Source organism: Aspergillus candidus (assembly GCF_002847045.1).
Source record: "Aspergillus candidus strain CBS 102.13 unplaced genomic scaffold BDW47scaffold_78, whole genome shotgun sequence".
NCBI lineage: Eukaryota > Fungi > Ascomycota > Eurotiomycetes > Eurotiales > Aspergillaceae > Aspergillus > Aspergillus candidus.
In genome coordinates this window covers 340-16354 of record NW_020194083.1, presented here as the reverse complement: position 1 = coordinate 16354, position 16015 = coordinate 340, and the positions used below count along the sequence as shown (strand labels likewise).

The 16015-nt window shown below is 44.7% G+C and overlaps 6 protein-coding genes across 6 annotated transcripts; 3 read left to right on the top strand and 3 right to left on the bottom strand.

Moving 5' to 3' along the window:
* Positions 1 to 3407: 3407 nt before the first annotated feature.
* Positions 3408 to 4994, top strand: BDW47DRAFT_120894 (integrase zinc binding domain-containing protein; the record flags this gene model as incomplete). Its single annotated transcript, XM_024815542.1, has 5 exons — positions 3408 to 3889; positions 3949 to 4071; positions 4197 to 4251; positions 4306 to 4445; positions 4547 to 4994. The coding sequence occupies 5 exons, from the start codon at positions 3408 to 3410 to the stop codon at positions 4992 to 4994; spliced, it is 1248 nt and encodes a 415-aa protein (XP_024667798.1).
* Positions 4995 to 6324: 1330 nt separating this feature from the next.
* On the bottom strand, positions 6325 to 7552 carry BDW47DRAFT_113335 (ER lumen protein retaining receptor). The gene is made up of 6 exons (XM_024814384.1): positions 7368 to 7552; positions 7254 to 7312; positions 7137 to 7203; positions 6867 to 7072; positions 6568 to 6818; positions 6325 to 6509 (listed from the first exon to the last, which is right to left on the bottom strand). Exons 1-6 carry the CDS (start codon positions 7387 to 7389, stop codon positions 6473 to 6475), a joined length of 642 nt encoding a protein of 213 aa, XP_024667797.1. The 5' UTR covers positions 7390 to 7552; the 3' UTR covers positions 6325 to 6472.
* A 333-nt stretch (positions 7553 to 7885) lies between these two features.
* BDW47DRAFT_113333 (uncharacterized protein) lies at positions 7886 to 9670 on the bottom strand. The gene is made up of 2 exons (XM_024814383.1): positions 9598 to 9670; positions 7886 to 9505 (listed from the first exon to the last, which is right to left on the bottom strand). Exons 1-2 carry the CDS (start codon positions 9618 to 9620, stop codon positions 7936 to 7938), a joined length of 1593 nt encoding a protein of 530 aa, XP_024667796.1. The 5' UTR covers positions 9621 to 9670; the 3' UTR covers positions 7886 to 7935.
* Positions 9671 to 10825: 1155 nt separating this feature from the next.
* On the bottom strand, positions 10826 to 11996 carry BDW47DRAFT_113331 (ribonuclease III). Its single transcript, XM_024814382.1, has 2 exons — positions 11912 to 11996; positions 10826 to 11855 (listed from the first exon to the last, which is right to left on the bottom strand). The coding sequence occupies exons 1-2, from the start codon at positions 11981 to 11983 to the stop codon at positions 10842 to 10844; spliced, it is 1086 nt and encodes a 361-aa protein (XP_024667795.1). The 5' UTR covers positions 11984 to 11996; the 3' UTR covers positions 10826 to 10841.
* A 95-nt stretch (positions 11997 to 12091) lies between these two features.
* Positions 12092 to 12838, top strand: BDW47DRAFT_113330 (mitochondrial 37S ribosomal protein mS33). Its single transcript, XM_024814381.1, has 4 exons — positions 12092 to 12189; positions 12256 to 12464; positions 12544 to 12593; positions 12652 to 12838. The coding sequence occupies exons 1-4, from the start codon at positions 12148 to 12150 to the stop codon at positions 12678 to 12680; spliced, it is 330 nt and encodes a 109-aa protein (XP_024667794.1). The 5' UTR covers positions 12092 to 12147; the 3' UTR covers positions 12681 to 12838.
* Positions 12839 to 13108: 270 nt separating this feature from the next.
* Positions 13109 to 15228, top strand: BDW47DRAFT_113329 (U2 snRNP complex subunit CUS1). Its single transcript, XM_024814380.1, has 2 exons — positions 13109 to 13301; positions 13357 to 15228. The coding sequence occupies exons 1-2, from the start codon at positions 13245 to 13247 to the stop codon at positions 14941 to 14943; spliced, it is 1644 nt and encodes a 547-aa protein (XP_024667793.1). The 5' UTR covers positions 13109 to 13244; the 3' UTR covers positions 14944 to 15228.
* Positions 15229 to 16015: the final 787 nt, after the last annotated feature.

Below are 16015 nucleotides of genomic sequence, written 5' to 3'. Positions count from 1 at the left end.
AGGAGACTACGATCCAATGGAGCTGTCTTCATATAGATGCGTACGATAATCAGCTCATAATCTTATAGCCATCTGCATATATTCTCCGACGAGAACCGGTGGTTTCCTGGACAGAGCCTCCAGGATCACAGCCTTAGCGCTTCGAGTTCCTCTCCAACGGAGAATATCCATGCGCCTTGTAGTCCGAACGGGCAATACAATCCACAACCGTGCATCAGATGGTGAAAACAGGTTTCTTGACGTTTTGTATCCATCGTAATCGTACAGGCAGATACGTTCATACGGTTTGGGCCTTGGCCATGATGGTACTAGGTAAGTAGGTAATACTGCTTTTGATACCGCCCCGGAGCTGAGGCTAGGCTGGCTGGGCCTTGGTGCATATGACCGATAGGGTCCTTCAGTTGAAGAGGTTCCACATCAAACAACTTGACTCTGCTGCTAGCACATTCGGACATCGGTAGGCTGACAGCTCGTCCACCTAGATTACTAGGTACCTACCTACTGCTCTCTCGTGTACCAATTCTAGGAGGTGTCGAATAGAACCATGGGAGGTCAGGGATGAGACAGACATTCTGAAACAAGATCTTCCAGGTATTGTTGGGAGGATATTTCCAACTCCTTGATTCCAGGGCAGGGGAGCCCTGTCATCTATGTGTTGGTTGGCAAGGCGTAATAAACGACACGGCGGCAAAGGAAAATGTCAACATAGGTTCACGCAGCACGCTGGCATCTTGGGACTCGTTACAATATTCTAAACTCTTCTGCCTCTGCTTTTTGATGGGGGCGTTGAGCAACCCTCTAGCGCAAAGTTATCAACCAGGCTTTTGCCCCCTTGCGGTAGATAGTTACCCGGTCAATTTCAAGCATTGAGGCTCTCGTGGCATATAAGATCGTGCTTGGTATTTAGATTCTATGCATGTTGGGGCTTGATCGCTAATCCAATTGGGCAAATCTCAAGCAGAGACAGAAGAAGAAAAGCTATCTCCAAGGTTTAGGGCCTCGCCCTGAATTACCGCAGAGCTTCGCGCAAGATACTGGTTGGCTAATAGCTAGCTTGAACGACCTAAGTAATAGGTAGATGGTAATGACAACTCTTGATCGAAAACAAGAAGAAACCGTGGATGTTTGACAACTAAACTGCAGATGCAGCATCAATGTCACGGTCCTAGCCAGAGTGGGATGGTTAGAAAACACGAGAGGAAATCTCTTGGAGAGAAGGGGATTTTGTTTGCAGGGGTTATGCAGCAACTTAGGGCCTGTGAGACCAAGCCACATTGGCTATCCTGATTTGATACATACCTAGGGGGTTTTTTTTTCTGGAGGGTGGCTGGGGTGAATATGGAATTGTCTTGGATGAACCCCTGTAGGAGAGCGATGCAGAGTATGTAAGTGTGCTTGATCTGGAGAGGGTTGTCGATGATGTACAAAGTAATTATGGATTCGACAGTCAACCAGTGATGAATGGAAGAATGACTCGTGCCTGTCAAGCCGGCTACTTGCAGCATACCCACACCTTGTCGATCCTCGACGAGATTAGGCTACTGTGCTAACACTGTGATGACTGGAGCGGTTAGTTCGGCAAGTACATACTTGGCAGTCTTGAAGAGAGCTATGTGAGAGATTAGTATGGCGTGGACTCACTTGCAGTCTAGGTACTGGGGGATAAGATGACCCTAGAAAGATGTGCATATTCATGTTTGTGTGACTAACATCCCCGTACATGAAGGCTACTAGAGATCAGAGGTGAGACAGTAAATAATGGTACGATAATATAGAGCCATCTTACAGCTGAATCGGTGCCAGAAGCGCAGAGAACCTGGTCCGGCGAGCTGTTCCGGGTTTCATCTTCGATTTGACAGGCCAGTCTCTCTTCTTGATCATTCAAGGTGAGCATGCGCCAAGAATAGGATGATAATATTCCTTGACTTTGGCAAACAAGCCGAAAAGAAACCGCCTCGCCGGTCATTAATAGGCTATGCCGGACTTTCATTCGTATGTGCGTAATGAATGGTTATGCATGGTTTCAAGTGCTTTTCTATCTATAAGTCTAGGTAGATCTGTAGGTGCATGATTCATATGATTTTGCTCTGCAGCCAGGGTTTTAGATTACCTATCTATGATAGTCGTGCCCATGACCAAAGATATTGGTGACATCTTAATGCTATAGAGTGTCGACTGTTCTGTCGTGTCCGTATAATATCTGATAGAAAGGATCAAGTATATCAAGAAAATTCCTATGATGGTCATAGTCAAAGACATTCCTAAGTGGTCTCTGTCCTACCCTCTTTCTACTAGGTCTTCTGTATAGGATCCAAACTTCATCAAACCCCTTATTCTCTTATTAGCTCCTGTTATGGTGCTATCTTTCTAATGCTGTTGCTTGGCCCACTCAGCTCCAAATACCCGTCATGTGTGATCCTTGTCTATTCCCTGTCTGTTTCCTGCTTGCTTCCTGTCTGTTCCACAATGGCTTGACTGTATTGGGATATTGCATTTCGCCCCTCTTACTGCACAGTATTCATTTTCTTTTCTTTCCCTGCCAAGAAAAATTCTTGTCAAGATTTTCCAACCCTGTCCGAGTAGTATTTCCATGACCAATATTTTTTTCTCTATATTCACCTGCTTTGTTATTCTAAATTCTATGCCTGTTTGGCGTTTATGCGCGTGTATGCTCATGTGAATGAAAGTCTTGGTAACTGACCATCTCATTTTCTTTGATTAACATATATGGCGATTAACAGTCTCAGTAATGGTTACCATGTATCCTTGGTGAGCAGGGTGTTATGGGCTTATGCATACTGAGATAGTGCTTTCCATGCTGCTTCATACACACACACACACACACACACACACACACACATGCACATGTATACCTGCTTATACACGCACATACACATCATACACACATATACACACGCGCATACACACACACACACACACACACACATAACTCTTTTCCATCAAGAAAAAGAAAAATAATTGAACATAATAGATCAGATCAAGAAGAAGTTTGAGACAAAGGCGTGGCATACTCGATATTTGACTACAACTCTGCGACTCTATACCTATCTCTTGTATAAAGACTGTGTGTGGTCCTTCTGCCTTTCTTTTCGCTGTTATTCACTTTCTACGTTGTTTTACAGCCTACAGCTTTCCCAAAAAAAATTCAAGGTCTCCGCCGTGATACTCTTTAGGAAACACCAACATCTCTACATTCCATTTGTCTACCAAGCCATTGCTATTGGTATTTGTCTTATTCTTTAAGATATAGGTGATATTTCTGACCTAAGGGTTCGCAGTGAGATAATAATCAGTTACTCTCTACCTGTTTAATACTGGGCGTCATTTTATATGCCCATCTTGCTTTGAATTTATTATTCATTATTCGTTTGATTATTATCTGCATCATGAGTAGTTTTGGAAGACGCAGCAATGATGCACATGAAAACTATGTCATGAACCATCAAATCGCCCTCCCCACTCCATACAACCATGGTGATAACCACGAATTCGGGGTCAACGAACCCGGACAGTATCAGTTCCCACAACAGTCCTTCCATCCGTTCACTGCTCAGTTCAATTCACCTTATGGGCACCCCGGAATTTCATTACACGCACACCATCTGTCTTCGCATACATCGCCCGGGCACTCGATGTCAACGGTAGATCATCCGGTCTTACAGCATCATCACCATCATCATCAGGTGCAGTACATGTCACAGCCACGCTATCTCCAATCTCCAAGATATCTACCTCTCCGCGAAGCCCTCGGTGAGACGGATATCGAGAGCCAGGAATCCAGAAACGAGGGCACGATGCTTTCGGAGCCCGTTCTTCCAGCGCTGGAAGGATTCCCCGATGTGAGAGAATTCGATCAATTGATGAAAAGGTAGACTAGCGTCCGATTGCCCCAAATATCTCTAGCAGCATGTTGATTTTGAAACAAAGTTATGTCGACGACCTATCAGTCAAGAAGCAAGACAAAGCCCTAATCCATGCAAAGAGGGCACGGAATATCAGGACGGTATTGATAGATCCCAAAGACACTGCCATTGAATCGGCCCAATTTCGGTATGATTAATTTATCCCTCTAGCCGTCGAATGCTTGAAAAATCTTTCCACAATTGAGGGCTTTCCTACCAAGCTTCCTTACCCAAAGGTGCCTGAGGAACAACATGCAAACTAATCATAACTAGGTTTTGGGTCAAGAAAATGTTCAAACTTCAAGCAGCTGGCACTGCGTCTCCAGATGTTCGTATATATATCGTCGAAGCAGAGTAATTGGCAAGACTAACTTGTACCAAGTGCATGAAGGTGATTTGCCACGAAGGAAAACCGGTAGCCGTTCGAGAAAAATTGTTCAAAATCCTCACCAAGGCACATCAACAGTGCCAACATGGCGGCAGAGACAAGACTTCCGCCCAGGTTCGACAGTTCTATTCGTGGTAGGTAAAATCTCGAGGTTATCCCAAACAAGCCGGATTTGAGCTGTACCTACCAAGACATATTGACGCATCATACGTACATCATACTGATCAGATACTAGGGTCCCGAAGGAACTTATTTCGCGCTTCGTCAAGATTTGTCCAACCTGCCAAGTGCGCCGAGGAGGATCGCGCCTGACACCTCCTAATTCAAGGAGAAGCTCACCCCGACTCGAAATGGCACCGCGCTCTCCGAAATTGCCGTCGCCGCCTATATCGAGGCGCGAGTCTGCCATAAGCCACCATATCCAACCTGAGAGAGCGCAGGCAGATTACTTCAATCATTTCAGCGGTCATACAAGCTGGGTGGACAGTCAGCGTCAGTTGCAGGGGCGACAGAACATGGGCCCCATCCGTTCATTCGTTAGCGGAACAGTGAACCATCTTCCGGGACCGCTCACTGGAACAGTGGATTCTTTTCATAGCGACATACCAACGGCCCCTGCTCAGGTCAATTACAACTCCGGGTATGCTTCTACTCAGGGTGCGCCCAGCCAACGGGACTTTTAACCATCTTTATCTCGTTCACGATCTATCATATGTTTTTCCTAAGGTTTATACAAATGTAACTAAGCTATAGTGCAGTACAGTACTACTACTATATAGTTAAGCATTGGGGCTCTGTACTTGCTCTATCTTTTGAGTTGTATCCTCTTGTAGGTAATTGCTTGGACACCCGACCAAGTGATATAACCAGCAATGGAAAGTTGGTATCCGCCCAAAGACGGAACTCGAAGAATGGAATAGATATGATATCGAAAGTTTGTGACAAACGGGGAGGAAAGTTGAAAAGGAAAAGAAAACTACAAATCTGCACATGCAGAATTGATGGAATTGCGGGTCTACAAACTCCCCATTTAAATTCCATCGCCCGTAGGGTCGGGTGATCTACCCGGTGTTCCTCTATATTGGGCTCCACTCCGGTAGGTGGATCCACCGAACTAGGTTTTTAAGCTTTGCGCCAGTGGTATTGGCCAGGACTCGGTGGGCACTGCGATGTGTGCGATGTACTTTGTAGTGATGATAACCAGGGATCGGCGAAGGCGCGGGGAAGCAGAAGGTTACCGATGAATACAGTTATCTGTTAGTCTGAGTGGAAGTCAGTGTGCGCGGAGCCCTTTGTTACGAAAGTGTCATAGGGTCTATCAACGTACACCGTAATGGGCGGCTGGGAAAGGAGTTGATAATTTCACTAATAACTGCTATTCCCTATATGGGGACAGGGAAAGGAGGGAAAGAAGGAAGGAGGAGGGAACTCCACATCATGAATCAGTCTATTCCTCACCGACCTATCAATGTATATACGCTTGTAAGAGATCTTGCAGGGTAGATCTACAGGGTAGATACAATTAGATGAAACCATGATCGGGGGTTTTTACAACAAAACCCCTTTCTGTCTCACATCAGGTCTATCAGTTACGGGACATAGAAGACCTCGTATGATATCGTCGTAAATTCTCATGCAGTGGCACAGTAGATCCAACTGTATGAAGAAATTTAGAATTGTAAGGACTTGATAGAGCTTAACATGTCCATAGGGTTACCTGCTCGTAAGAACCAAAAACATAGTCATTCGATAGTCTGCTCTATAGGGCCTGGTTTGAGATTTATGTACTATGCCTATATGTAACATTTACATGATTATAGACCACGTATGGAGCATTCACTACATGATAGTAATCCTTAAAGCTTCGGCTAAACCCTGCTGGCGACCACATATGAATACATCGTCTTCAATTTCAACATTGTTAAATCATAATTTTCATCTGTAAACTATTATTCCAATCTGCGATACTGTGCGCTACTAGACAATAGAAGATAGTAGTAGGTTTATAGCCGATTGTGTGTTGGAAAATCATGAATTCTCAGCACCCCTCCCCAGAATTTTACAGTATTTAAAGGTACAAGGAAGCTACAAACAATGATGTAATGTAAACTCTGCTTTAAAACCATCCCTTTCACCAGCATCCAATACTTGGACCGCATCCTTAAACAGGAAGCGAAAACTTCCTTCCCTTCATCACCCTAGAAAAAATCAGTATTGACGCCAGACATGGACCAACGTGGAAAGCGGTGGACTCACTTCGTATAGTAGATATAAAAGAAATCGGAGTACAAGACGGTCTGCACAATACCTGCAAGGACAGGAATGGGTTGAAGATGGCTTTCTGCGAAGTATCGATACACCCAATTAGGAATATAAAGGGCTCGGTATGAACCCAGAGCAAAAAGATAGTGCGTTGTAATAGTATCTGCTTCACCAGTACGCTGGAGCATGAAGAGCTGGGGGAGGATGGCAACAGATTCTAGCCAAATGGAGAATGTCCAAAGGATCTTGTGACTGTTAGAGCATGTCGTCAACGTGACATGTTGGGAACTGACCTCGGAAACACTGTAATCATGGGGGAAGATGATAGCGAGTAGGGCACTGAATCCCACAAGGTACTGAACTTTGAACGTGTCGATGTTGGGATCGTGCGTAGGTTTATAGTCATTCAACATGAGGTAAATTATGTAGGCAGACGAGCCAATAAATAGAATTTTGAACGTTGTGTTGTATAGCGAGTCGGTAAAGGCCCAGAAGAGATCTGCAATTTCGCGGCACAGGTGTGTTAGAAAAGATGTAGACATTGCGAGAGAGGCAGGGCGTACCAAGGTATCGTGTCACAAACACTACCAAATACAATGCTTGCGATTTGAAAGACAACCCGGAGCAGCTCTAGAAAAGCACGTTAGCCAGAAGAAATAGTCACAGAAAAGTGATCATACGCTTGAAGACTTCATTTTATGTAGAAGTATGAATATAGAAGCAAGATGAGAGAAATCGGCTAACCCGCTTGTTAGAAAAGTCATTTGTTATTCAATATTCAATATAGCACCCACCAAGTAACCTGAAGATATTCATGGTGGAAGGCTTGCTGCGACTTTAACGCCAGTTGAGCGGCAAACCAGACGTTTTGAACTGAATTTGTAGCAGGGACAGATACAAAAATGGGTGAGTTGGGTGGTTTCCGATCAGGTTACCATGTATGGAGTAGTAGATGCTCGGGGCTTCTGGCTTTCTGCCCTTCGAAGAATATACTTAACCAGCTTACGAGATCTTAATGTTGACACGAAGCCACAAGAAGGCTGCGCGCCCCACACGCGCAAGCGCGTGATGTGGTAATACCCGTACACGTACTTTACTATCATACTTGCGCATTTAACTACAGACACAACATCGATTGTAGTTTTCCCTGCTCTTCTTGTTACCAGTAAATAATAACCTACGGGGTGGAAGAATAATCAAATTTTCATATTGGACAGGCCAAAAGTAGAATATGCCATGCTTTCTGAGGATGAATATCCAAAGCAAACCAACGTTTGCCAGAAATTTTACTGCCCGACGAGGGAATCATAACGTCATCAACGTTCAAATTAATTCTTGTAACTCTTTCGAATATTTGTGATACTAAAACAAAGTTCCTGCCTGGACACAACCACCATCTGCTAGGCGCTGTAGATGCCCCTCTGCCAAATCGCTTTTTAAAGCACAGATTGAGCTTTCTCGGTCAAACCTATCCCAATCTCTGGTCCCTAGCCTTTTCAGACTTTGGCTGTCTGTATTCTGCTCGAGAAGCCGATCCTGGTCGGAATCTAATTGGGAGAGGCGCTTCTCGATAGAGACATCTAAACTGGAGGAAATAATCCGGCCCCCAGGAATTATGGAGCAAGAACTCGATAAATGGTTCATATACCGCGGAGCACGAGGGTGATTAAGAACCCCAGCATTGCTGCCCTGCCGGTAAGTGTTCTGACGAATGATTTCAGCTCCCTGATTCTGCGGGCCATTGATATTGCGTGGGCCAGTAGGAGGACCGTAAGGCATAGTAGAGGCAGGGCCACGGCGAGCAGATCCACCAGCCCAACTGCCTTCCTTGAAACCTGCACCCCCTCGAGGACGGGTCGGCGCTGACAGTAGAGATAGATTTATGCCACGGTGATGGGAAAACTGGTGTTTGGGGCCATGCGACGGTCCAGAAGGTGGGGATTGACTTTGCAATGAAGGAAAGGCCCTGGGGTGACTGGGGATACTGGGGGAAAGTGCGTTGTCCAGTCGAGGATCCCTTTCATGAACATCGCTGAGCCGAGACACTCCAATATCGCCAAAATCAGTATCATTACTCGACATATGTGGGTGTTGCTCTGACGCTGTAAGCCTTGGGTTGGTGTCGTCCTTGCCCAACTTATAAGGCGCGGGGACTACACGGTCTTGATCCGGGGGTTTGGACGAACGCCGATCGTGGGTGGGGTGGGCGGGCGATCGGTCTGTTGAGTCCAGCTGAGTCGCACTGACTCTGTCGACCGAGGGTGATGAAAGTCTCGAATTGGAATGAGAACCAGGGGCCGAAGCATGGACAGATGGGACTCTTCTAGGGGATGGCGACCGTCTCCTCTGGTTCAGTAAACCATCCAAGTGGCGCTCCCTCTGCACTCCCCGATACGGACTCCGAGACCGAGATATTGCCGATGCACGAGGCCCATTGTCTCGCACGGGAGGCTGTCTTGAGGACGGACTGTATCTGACATAGTGATCAGGAATAGACGACCTTTCATTCCTCGAGAACCTGGAATCTTGATGAACGGGCGAGGGGTCCCGAGGCCTTTTGGACGGGGGCCGGCTCCATGAAGTATTACGGGGACGGCCTTCATTATACGGAGACCTTGGGCGCCACGAGGTTTGGCGAGGTGATCTGGGTCTCCCGTCTCGTCGAGGAGAAAATCGGCGTAAGGGGGGGCTCGATCTAGCATATGAAGAAAGACCAGGATCCCTGCTATAAGGCGAGGGACTTCGAGAAGAACGACGCCTAAACCCCGGGGGAGAACGACTCCGAACACGTCCATACGTGCGAGTCGTGGACGGTACCCATGTATCAGCAAACAGGCGAGGAGATCGGTTTCGCTGTGGTGACCGACTTCGACGAAAATAGCTGCGGGAGTTTGCTGGCCGATAACTCTCTCCGCCCCGGTGATCATCAAACCTACCGTAATAGATAATGTCAGTCCTATGAGTCTTTATAGTAAAGTATGCTGTGATGGCCAGGGTAAAGATTTGTTTCAGATGGAAGCAGACCTCCTATTACGATCCCAATCCATTTTGATGAGATCTAAGAGTTGTACACTAAACAGGTTTCAGTAAAGGGCGGCCAATGATGGTATTTGAGGGTTTTGGAGTCCGCCGCGAACTGGTGGATACTGCTCTCAAGACGATTATGGTCAAGTCGCCACCCTCATGCGCAAGTAAGTATGAGACTAGGCTATTTGAGGTTAGGTGCAAACAGAGCCTGGAGGCTAGTGGTACCAGGTCGGTACCTGCCTAGTAAGGTAACTGGTTAGTCAGTTTGAATGGTCTCTTGATTAAATAGGTGTAGTTTATAAAAGATAAAACGAATATAACTATGCATAGTTATTATTATTAAAAGACGAGTAATCTATAGAGCTTGTCAATTGATTGAACTATTCAAATATGAAACATATCATAATGTGATTAAATGCCTTTATAAGATTCCAAGATCATCCACCATACCTGATGTTACCCCACTCACTAGAAACTGTGGTCCCTTGTCATGGTAATATTGGCCTTGTGTACTCTGTACGTATGTGGCATTGCTCAGTGTAGTCTCAAGCAGATATAGATATTAGATAGTCATAGATACAAATAGACTGGTTGTGGAGAATAGCAGCAGGATCGCCCAGAGCTCTCCCTCACACAGGAATTTCATATTGATTGAATACAGATGGTCTCTTCGCCCTGAGAGATCCACCTTTGTCAGGCATGTAGTCAATAAGTAGCCTTCTAGAAACCAATACCTCGTCGGCCTATCTGTCGCCCTGATTGGACCACACCACTCACATACCTTATGCTGTACTCCACTTCTTTTTCTTATACAAGAGCCACAAATGATTCCTGTAGATGCTAACCATGTCAAAGTTGTCTTCATCCGAAATTTTATAAAACAAGAATAGATATTGTACCTTATTGAAATTATAGCACTTCTCATTCGTTTTCACTGATTGAATATTGGTTACAAATCCACTGTAGTAGTCAATAGATTATGATCTAAAGAGAAGTTGCCTTGTTACTTGCATCATCAAATCAGGTGCTGAGAGATGTGATATGCAATAGAGGCCCCACCAAATTAGTGCTCTACTATACAAGGTATTGTGGTTCTTGGGGTGCCTGGGTACATGGCTGCCAGACATGGTGGTCTTTCAGCCTAGTGATGATCATGACAACTCCTATTCCTACTTCTCCACAAAGTAATCAGGTAACGTAAATGAACATTATGTATTCCCTTACAAAATAGACCCTTAAAACTAAGCACAGTCCCCAAGCTCTGCTGCACTCCCCGGCGTCGTCTTCGACTCGTGTCTCTTTTTTACAGAAGCGATCTCATCTGTAAGCACTCTGTCTTGCAAAGCAGCTTGCGCTGCTGCATTGCCGGCAATTCCTTTACTTGGTCCTTGCCCAGAACCTAGGCACTTATCATGCCATCCCCAACCAGTGAGATACACCCCGATAGAAAATGTCTGTATACCATTTCTGTGTTGTACGGGTGGTCGCTCATCAACGTACCTCAGTTTAATACCTCTGCCCATTATCTTTTTCGCCAACTGCTCCTTAGCGTGGCAAGGTGAGGGCCGAGCATCGACATCCCCAAGTTTCGGCAGCCACAGTTCTTTCAGCCATTTTTCAGCCACATCGTAGCCGCAGATGGGATCAGACAGTACAATAGCAGCCACATAGGCCTCGAAAATGTCACCCATTGTTTTTGTCCAGCGCTTTGGTTGGGACACGTAGTCCTGTGGCACGATGGCGCGTTTATCGAGACCATATCCTGTCGCATATTCGGAGAGAGTTTCGTTTTTCACCAGTAGTTCCCTGATTTGCGATATCCGACCAGAAGCCATTCGGTCAAATTTGGTCCAAATCAGCTTTGTTGCAAAGAGTTCTATATAGGCATCTCCAAGGATCTCAAGCCGATCATATGTTGTGTCGTGATGGCTGTTTACTCCAGGATGCGTGAAAACCGCCCTTTCGAGCTTTTCATCTAGTATAGGGGGCAGTGGCGGTAGCCTGCCTTTGTAGTTTTCACAAGCTACATCCGAAGAAGTGACAGGTTTCACGCTGCGCAAAGCTTTATTTAGTTCAGCTGCTGCTTTCACGATGGCTGGTTTCAGCCCGGGCGGTTGTGACTCTATCATGCGTAATTTGTCGAGAACATCTTCAACAATTTTATCAGCAGGTAGTTGATTTATCCCAGATCCTTGGTTTTTTTTTAACGTGTTGCTTGACTGGGATGTGTTTGCTGTGTTCTCTGAGACATTAGTCTTCCAAGATTAGTATGAGCTAGAAAATTTGTATTATAGAGTGGGTTTTTCTTTACCTTAGCCTTTTTGGGGTGTTTACCAGAAGATGAAACTCCTGGGGTAAGTTCGGTCTTTCTTTTCAAATCCATGGGTATAGACTGTAATTCGATTGTTTTTAGATTATCAAAAGGTGGATTGACATGGATAGTGATTTTGGAGTTAACGGTCACGTGATTGAAACACATCTTGCGATATCTCCGGGCCTCCGCGGCATATCATTCTATTAATCACAGCTTCTAGCGTGTTGCCCATAATGGCCACACCTTATGCTAGTCGACTATTGCATCTAGCAAAGGTGTGCTTGCATTACTGATTATACCCATTTGTCCGCAAAAGTTCACTAGACTGACTACGCGGCCAGGTTCGATGCCATGTGTTTTCTCACAACTTCAATCCCGAGCGTTTGCGATTAGGAAACAGTATCCTTCGGCAACGACTACGCGGACCTACACTTACCGCGTGGTATCCCAAAAAGACTGTTTCTTTCCGTGATCTACAAGATACCTATCAACCGCTTGGTTTAACTACCTTTGATGAAGCCGAGGATGATCGAGAAGAAGCAATTCAAATGTACGAGTTAACCTAAATCTGAGCCATTTGCAAGCCTGCCTTATATGATATCTGTGATATTTTTGCTGACGCATACAAGCGCGAAATCCCGAGGAAAGGGGAGACCCAAGAAGAAGCGAACTGCTGAAGGTATGTGTCACAGCACTATCATCTATTTCTAATGTCCCTGCTTAACATATGTTTCCAGAGTCGAGATCATCAAAGAAGAAGAAATAAACCAAATCATTTGTCCTAATTCAGTTGATTGGTGACATGGTGTGTTTTACTTTATCACAGCTTGGAGGCTTGCCCCCGACACTCGACGATAGACTTGGTGCAGTCCTTTTGTAAGCAGACTTGTAATTATAAATTGAAAATGAGAGCTTGAAAGTATACATCAATCCAGAATATACCCAGTTAAAGGTTGCGTTTGAAAATGGCTTGCTTCCAGGTTCCAGTATAGATCAATATCAATCCAGGGTATGATGAATACTACAAGAGACTGGAAATCATTTCAAATCTCTCCAGAATATACCCCATATGATACATCGTACACCATTGACTCGTCTTTTTTCTGCCTTGAACCTGTATCACGTGACTTGACCGCCCGGTATCTGACTCCCGATGCCTGCGTAATATTAGTATAATGCCGGCCCTGCAAGCTCCTTCCTACCACTCACTCTTCATCCTGACGGCCACGCTATTTGACCAGAAAATCTAACCAATTTGCGTGTTCTTTCACCGAAAACTAAATCATCCCACCTAGTCATTTACAATCGCACTCTTGGTGTCCTTTCGGCAATGAAACCAAATAAAAATCAACTGAGAAGAGCGCGCAAAAAGGCGCTTAGAAACCAGGTATGATTACGCTAAAAGAAAGTTGAAGTCTGGAGAAGCTAACTTGATATTCAAGGAAAATGAAAAGGCTTCTGCTCCAACTTCTTCGGCCACCCCTACAGGAACTTCTTCAGAAGACTCCGGCGTAAATTTGCTTCCCGAAGCACCAGAACCGGATGATCCATTGTGGGAAATGTATAAAGATGTCGCTAGCAAATTCAGTGATCTTGGTGAAGATACGCAGCGGCCAAAAGAGGCTGAGAAACCCGAGGTCTATTTTGATGACGACAATGAAATACCAGATGAAGAAGGACGGGAACCAAAACTTTCTAAAAAGAAAAGAAAAGAGTTAAACCAGCTCTCAGTTGCAGAGCTCAAAGCAATGGTTCGGCGACCAGAAATCGTTGAGTGGACAGATACTTCAGCCCCTGACCCTCGACTTCTGGTTCATATCAAAGCCCATCGCAATGTTGTTCCTGTGCCGGCCCACTGGTCGCTCAAACGGGAATATCTCTCATCAAAACGAGGAATAGAAAAGGCACCATTTTCGCTGCCTCGATTTATACAGGAGACCGGCATTTCAGAAATGCGTGATGCCGCTTTGGAGAAGCAAGAACAGGCTACACTGAAGCAAAAACAAAGAGAGAGAGTCCAGCCAAAAATGGGGAAGCTGGACATCGATTATCAGAAATTATACGAAGCATTCTTTCGTTTTCAAACGAAACCTGAACTTACAAGATATGGCGAGGTTTACTACGAAGGGAAGGAATACGAGACCAATCTTAGACACCTACGGCCGGGAGAACTCAGCTCAGAGCTCAAAGATGCCCTCAACATGCCTCCCGGGGCTCCTCCGCCTTGGTTAATCAACCAACAACGTTACGGCCCCCCGCCATCCTACCCTGCCCTTAAAATTCCGGGCCTCAATGCTCCTCCACCGTCTGGTGCCATGTGGGGATATCATCCAGGTGGCTACGGAAAGCCGCCAGTGGATGAACACAATCGGCCTCTTTATGGCGGTGATATATTTGGGGTGTTACAGCCTCAGCAGACTTTGCAGCAGGGTGAACCCGTCGAAAGAGACCTCTGGGGTGAACTACAACCCTATGACCAGTCCGAGGAAGAAAGTGAAGAAGAGGATGACGAACTTGACGAAGATGAGATCGATGCAGGTATACAGAGCCCCAGTGGGCTTGAGACACCAAGCGGGTTAGCATCAGCCGTTCCTTCAGAAATCATCGGGGCGGAAGACGTTTCAGGGGAATTCGATGTGCGTAAGCATCATGGAGGCACGCAGACAGAGGATTCGACGAACCAGAGAAACGCCTTCCAGGTCATTCCGGAGAGACAGGCGAATGTACAGGGTTTCTTCGGAGGAGATAGAATGTATGACCTGAGTGCCCCGTCACAAAATCTGCCTGTACTTGGCGAGGATGAACAAAACCGAAAGCGCAAGAAGCCCGGTGATGTTGATGTGGCTGTGGACCCCGAGACATTGGAAGCAAGCGGGAGAATAAGCAAGGGCGATGTCCAACAACTTTATGACACAAGCCGCGAGGAGAGCCACCACCAATGGGATTTTCAGGAGGATCTTAGTGACATGATTGCTTATGAAAACCGTAAGAGGTTAAGGAAAGATGAGGAGATTCGCCAGAAACGATGATTGTTGATGCCATGGATTCTTTAGGATTTGTTACCAGCGATTTTCAAGTGTATATTAATGTTGTCAGTTTCTCGGCAAGATCTACATGCCCTGCAGGCTACGTTCCCATTTTTGTGGGTGATTGATATGGTTTTGAGAGCATTCAAAATTGTCTCTTCGCACTGTTCTGTCCCAATTTCAAGGAGTAGTAGGAATAGTAGTACTCATTATCCTCCTGTCCTAGCTTGTCTAACTAATTAGCTGCCATGTAGGGCTTAGGCAAAGTACAGCTCTGCTTGAATAAACCTGTGGCCTGTATAAAAAAAAATACTACTATGATAATAACTGAGAAATATCACTTACATATAATCTTATTCTTATAATTCTTTTTTCAGGCTTTGATTATAACTTTTGTATAATTAGTTTCATCTCTTAATATTAGATCTATACTATATTATCTATTCACATGATTTTATACTTACTACTTTTTATTAGTGCTCAAAAAATTTATGAATATATACAGATTAGAGAATTTTTTATCAGATTGGATAATAACTTAAATACTAATTTTAAAATATATATATAGATAAATATTCTAAAAATAGTATTTTTATGGTTTTTACTTATAAATTAGCCCAGTGAGCAGGTTTTAACAGGTATACTAGTCTGTTTCAGGGATAGAATTTAGTCTTAACTAGCTTATATTATGCAGTAGTTGTTAGGCGGCAGCCTCAGGCTAGTGTTGGACTGGATCAGTTTGAGTTGGATCAGTGCCCTAATGGATTAGTTTATTAGATCAGTTTTCCCTAGAATTTCAGTCAGATGTCACGGCCAGGAATAGAGATCAATGGTTCAGCTTGGTAAAAGTGGATAAGAGTTAACTTGCGGATAGATATATAGCTGATATCTAATTAAAGAGGTCTTATTATATATAATAGTCAGGAGAATCACTGTTTAAAAGAGATAAGTAATTTATTTTAAATATTAATATATCTACTCTTTTACTTATATTCTTTCTATCTTATAGAGATATTTATTAATAAGTAAGAAATTAGCTGCCTAAATAATATCTATTTTAATTCTTATATTAATT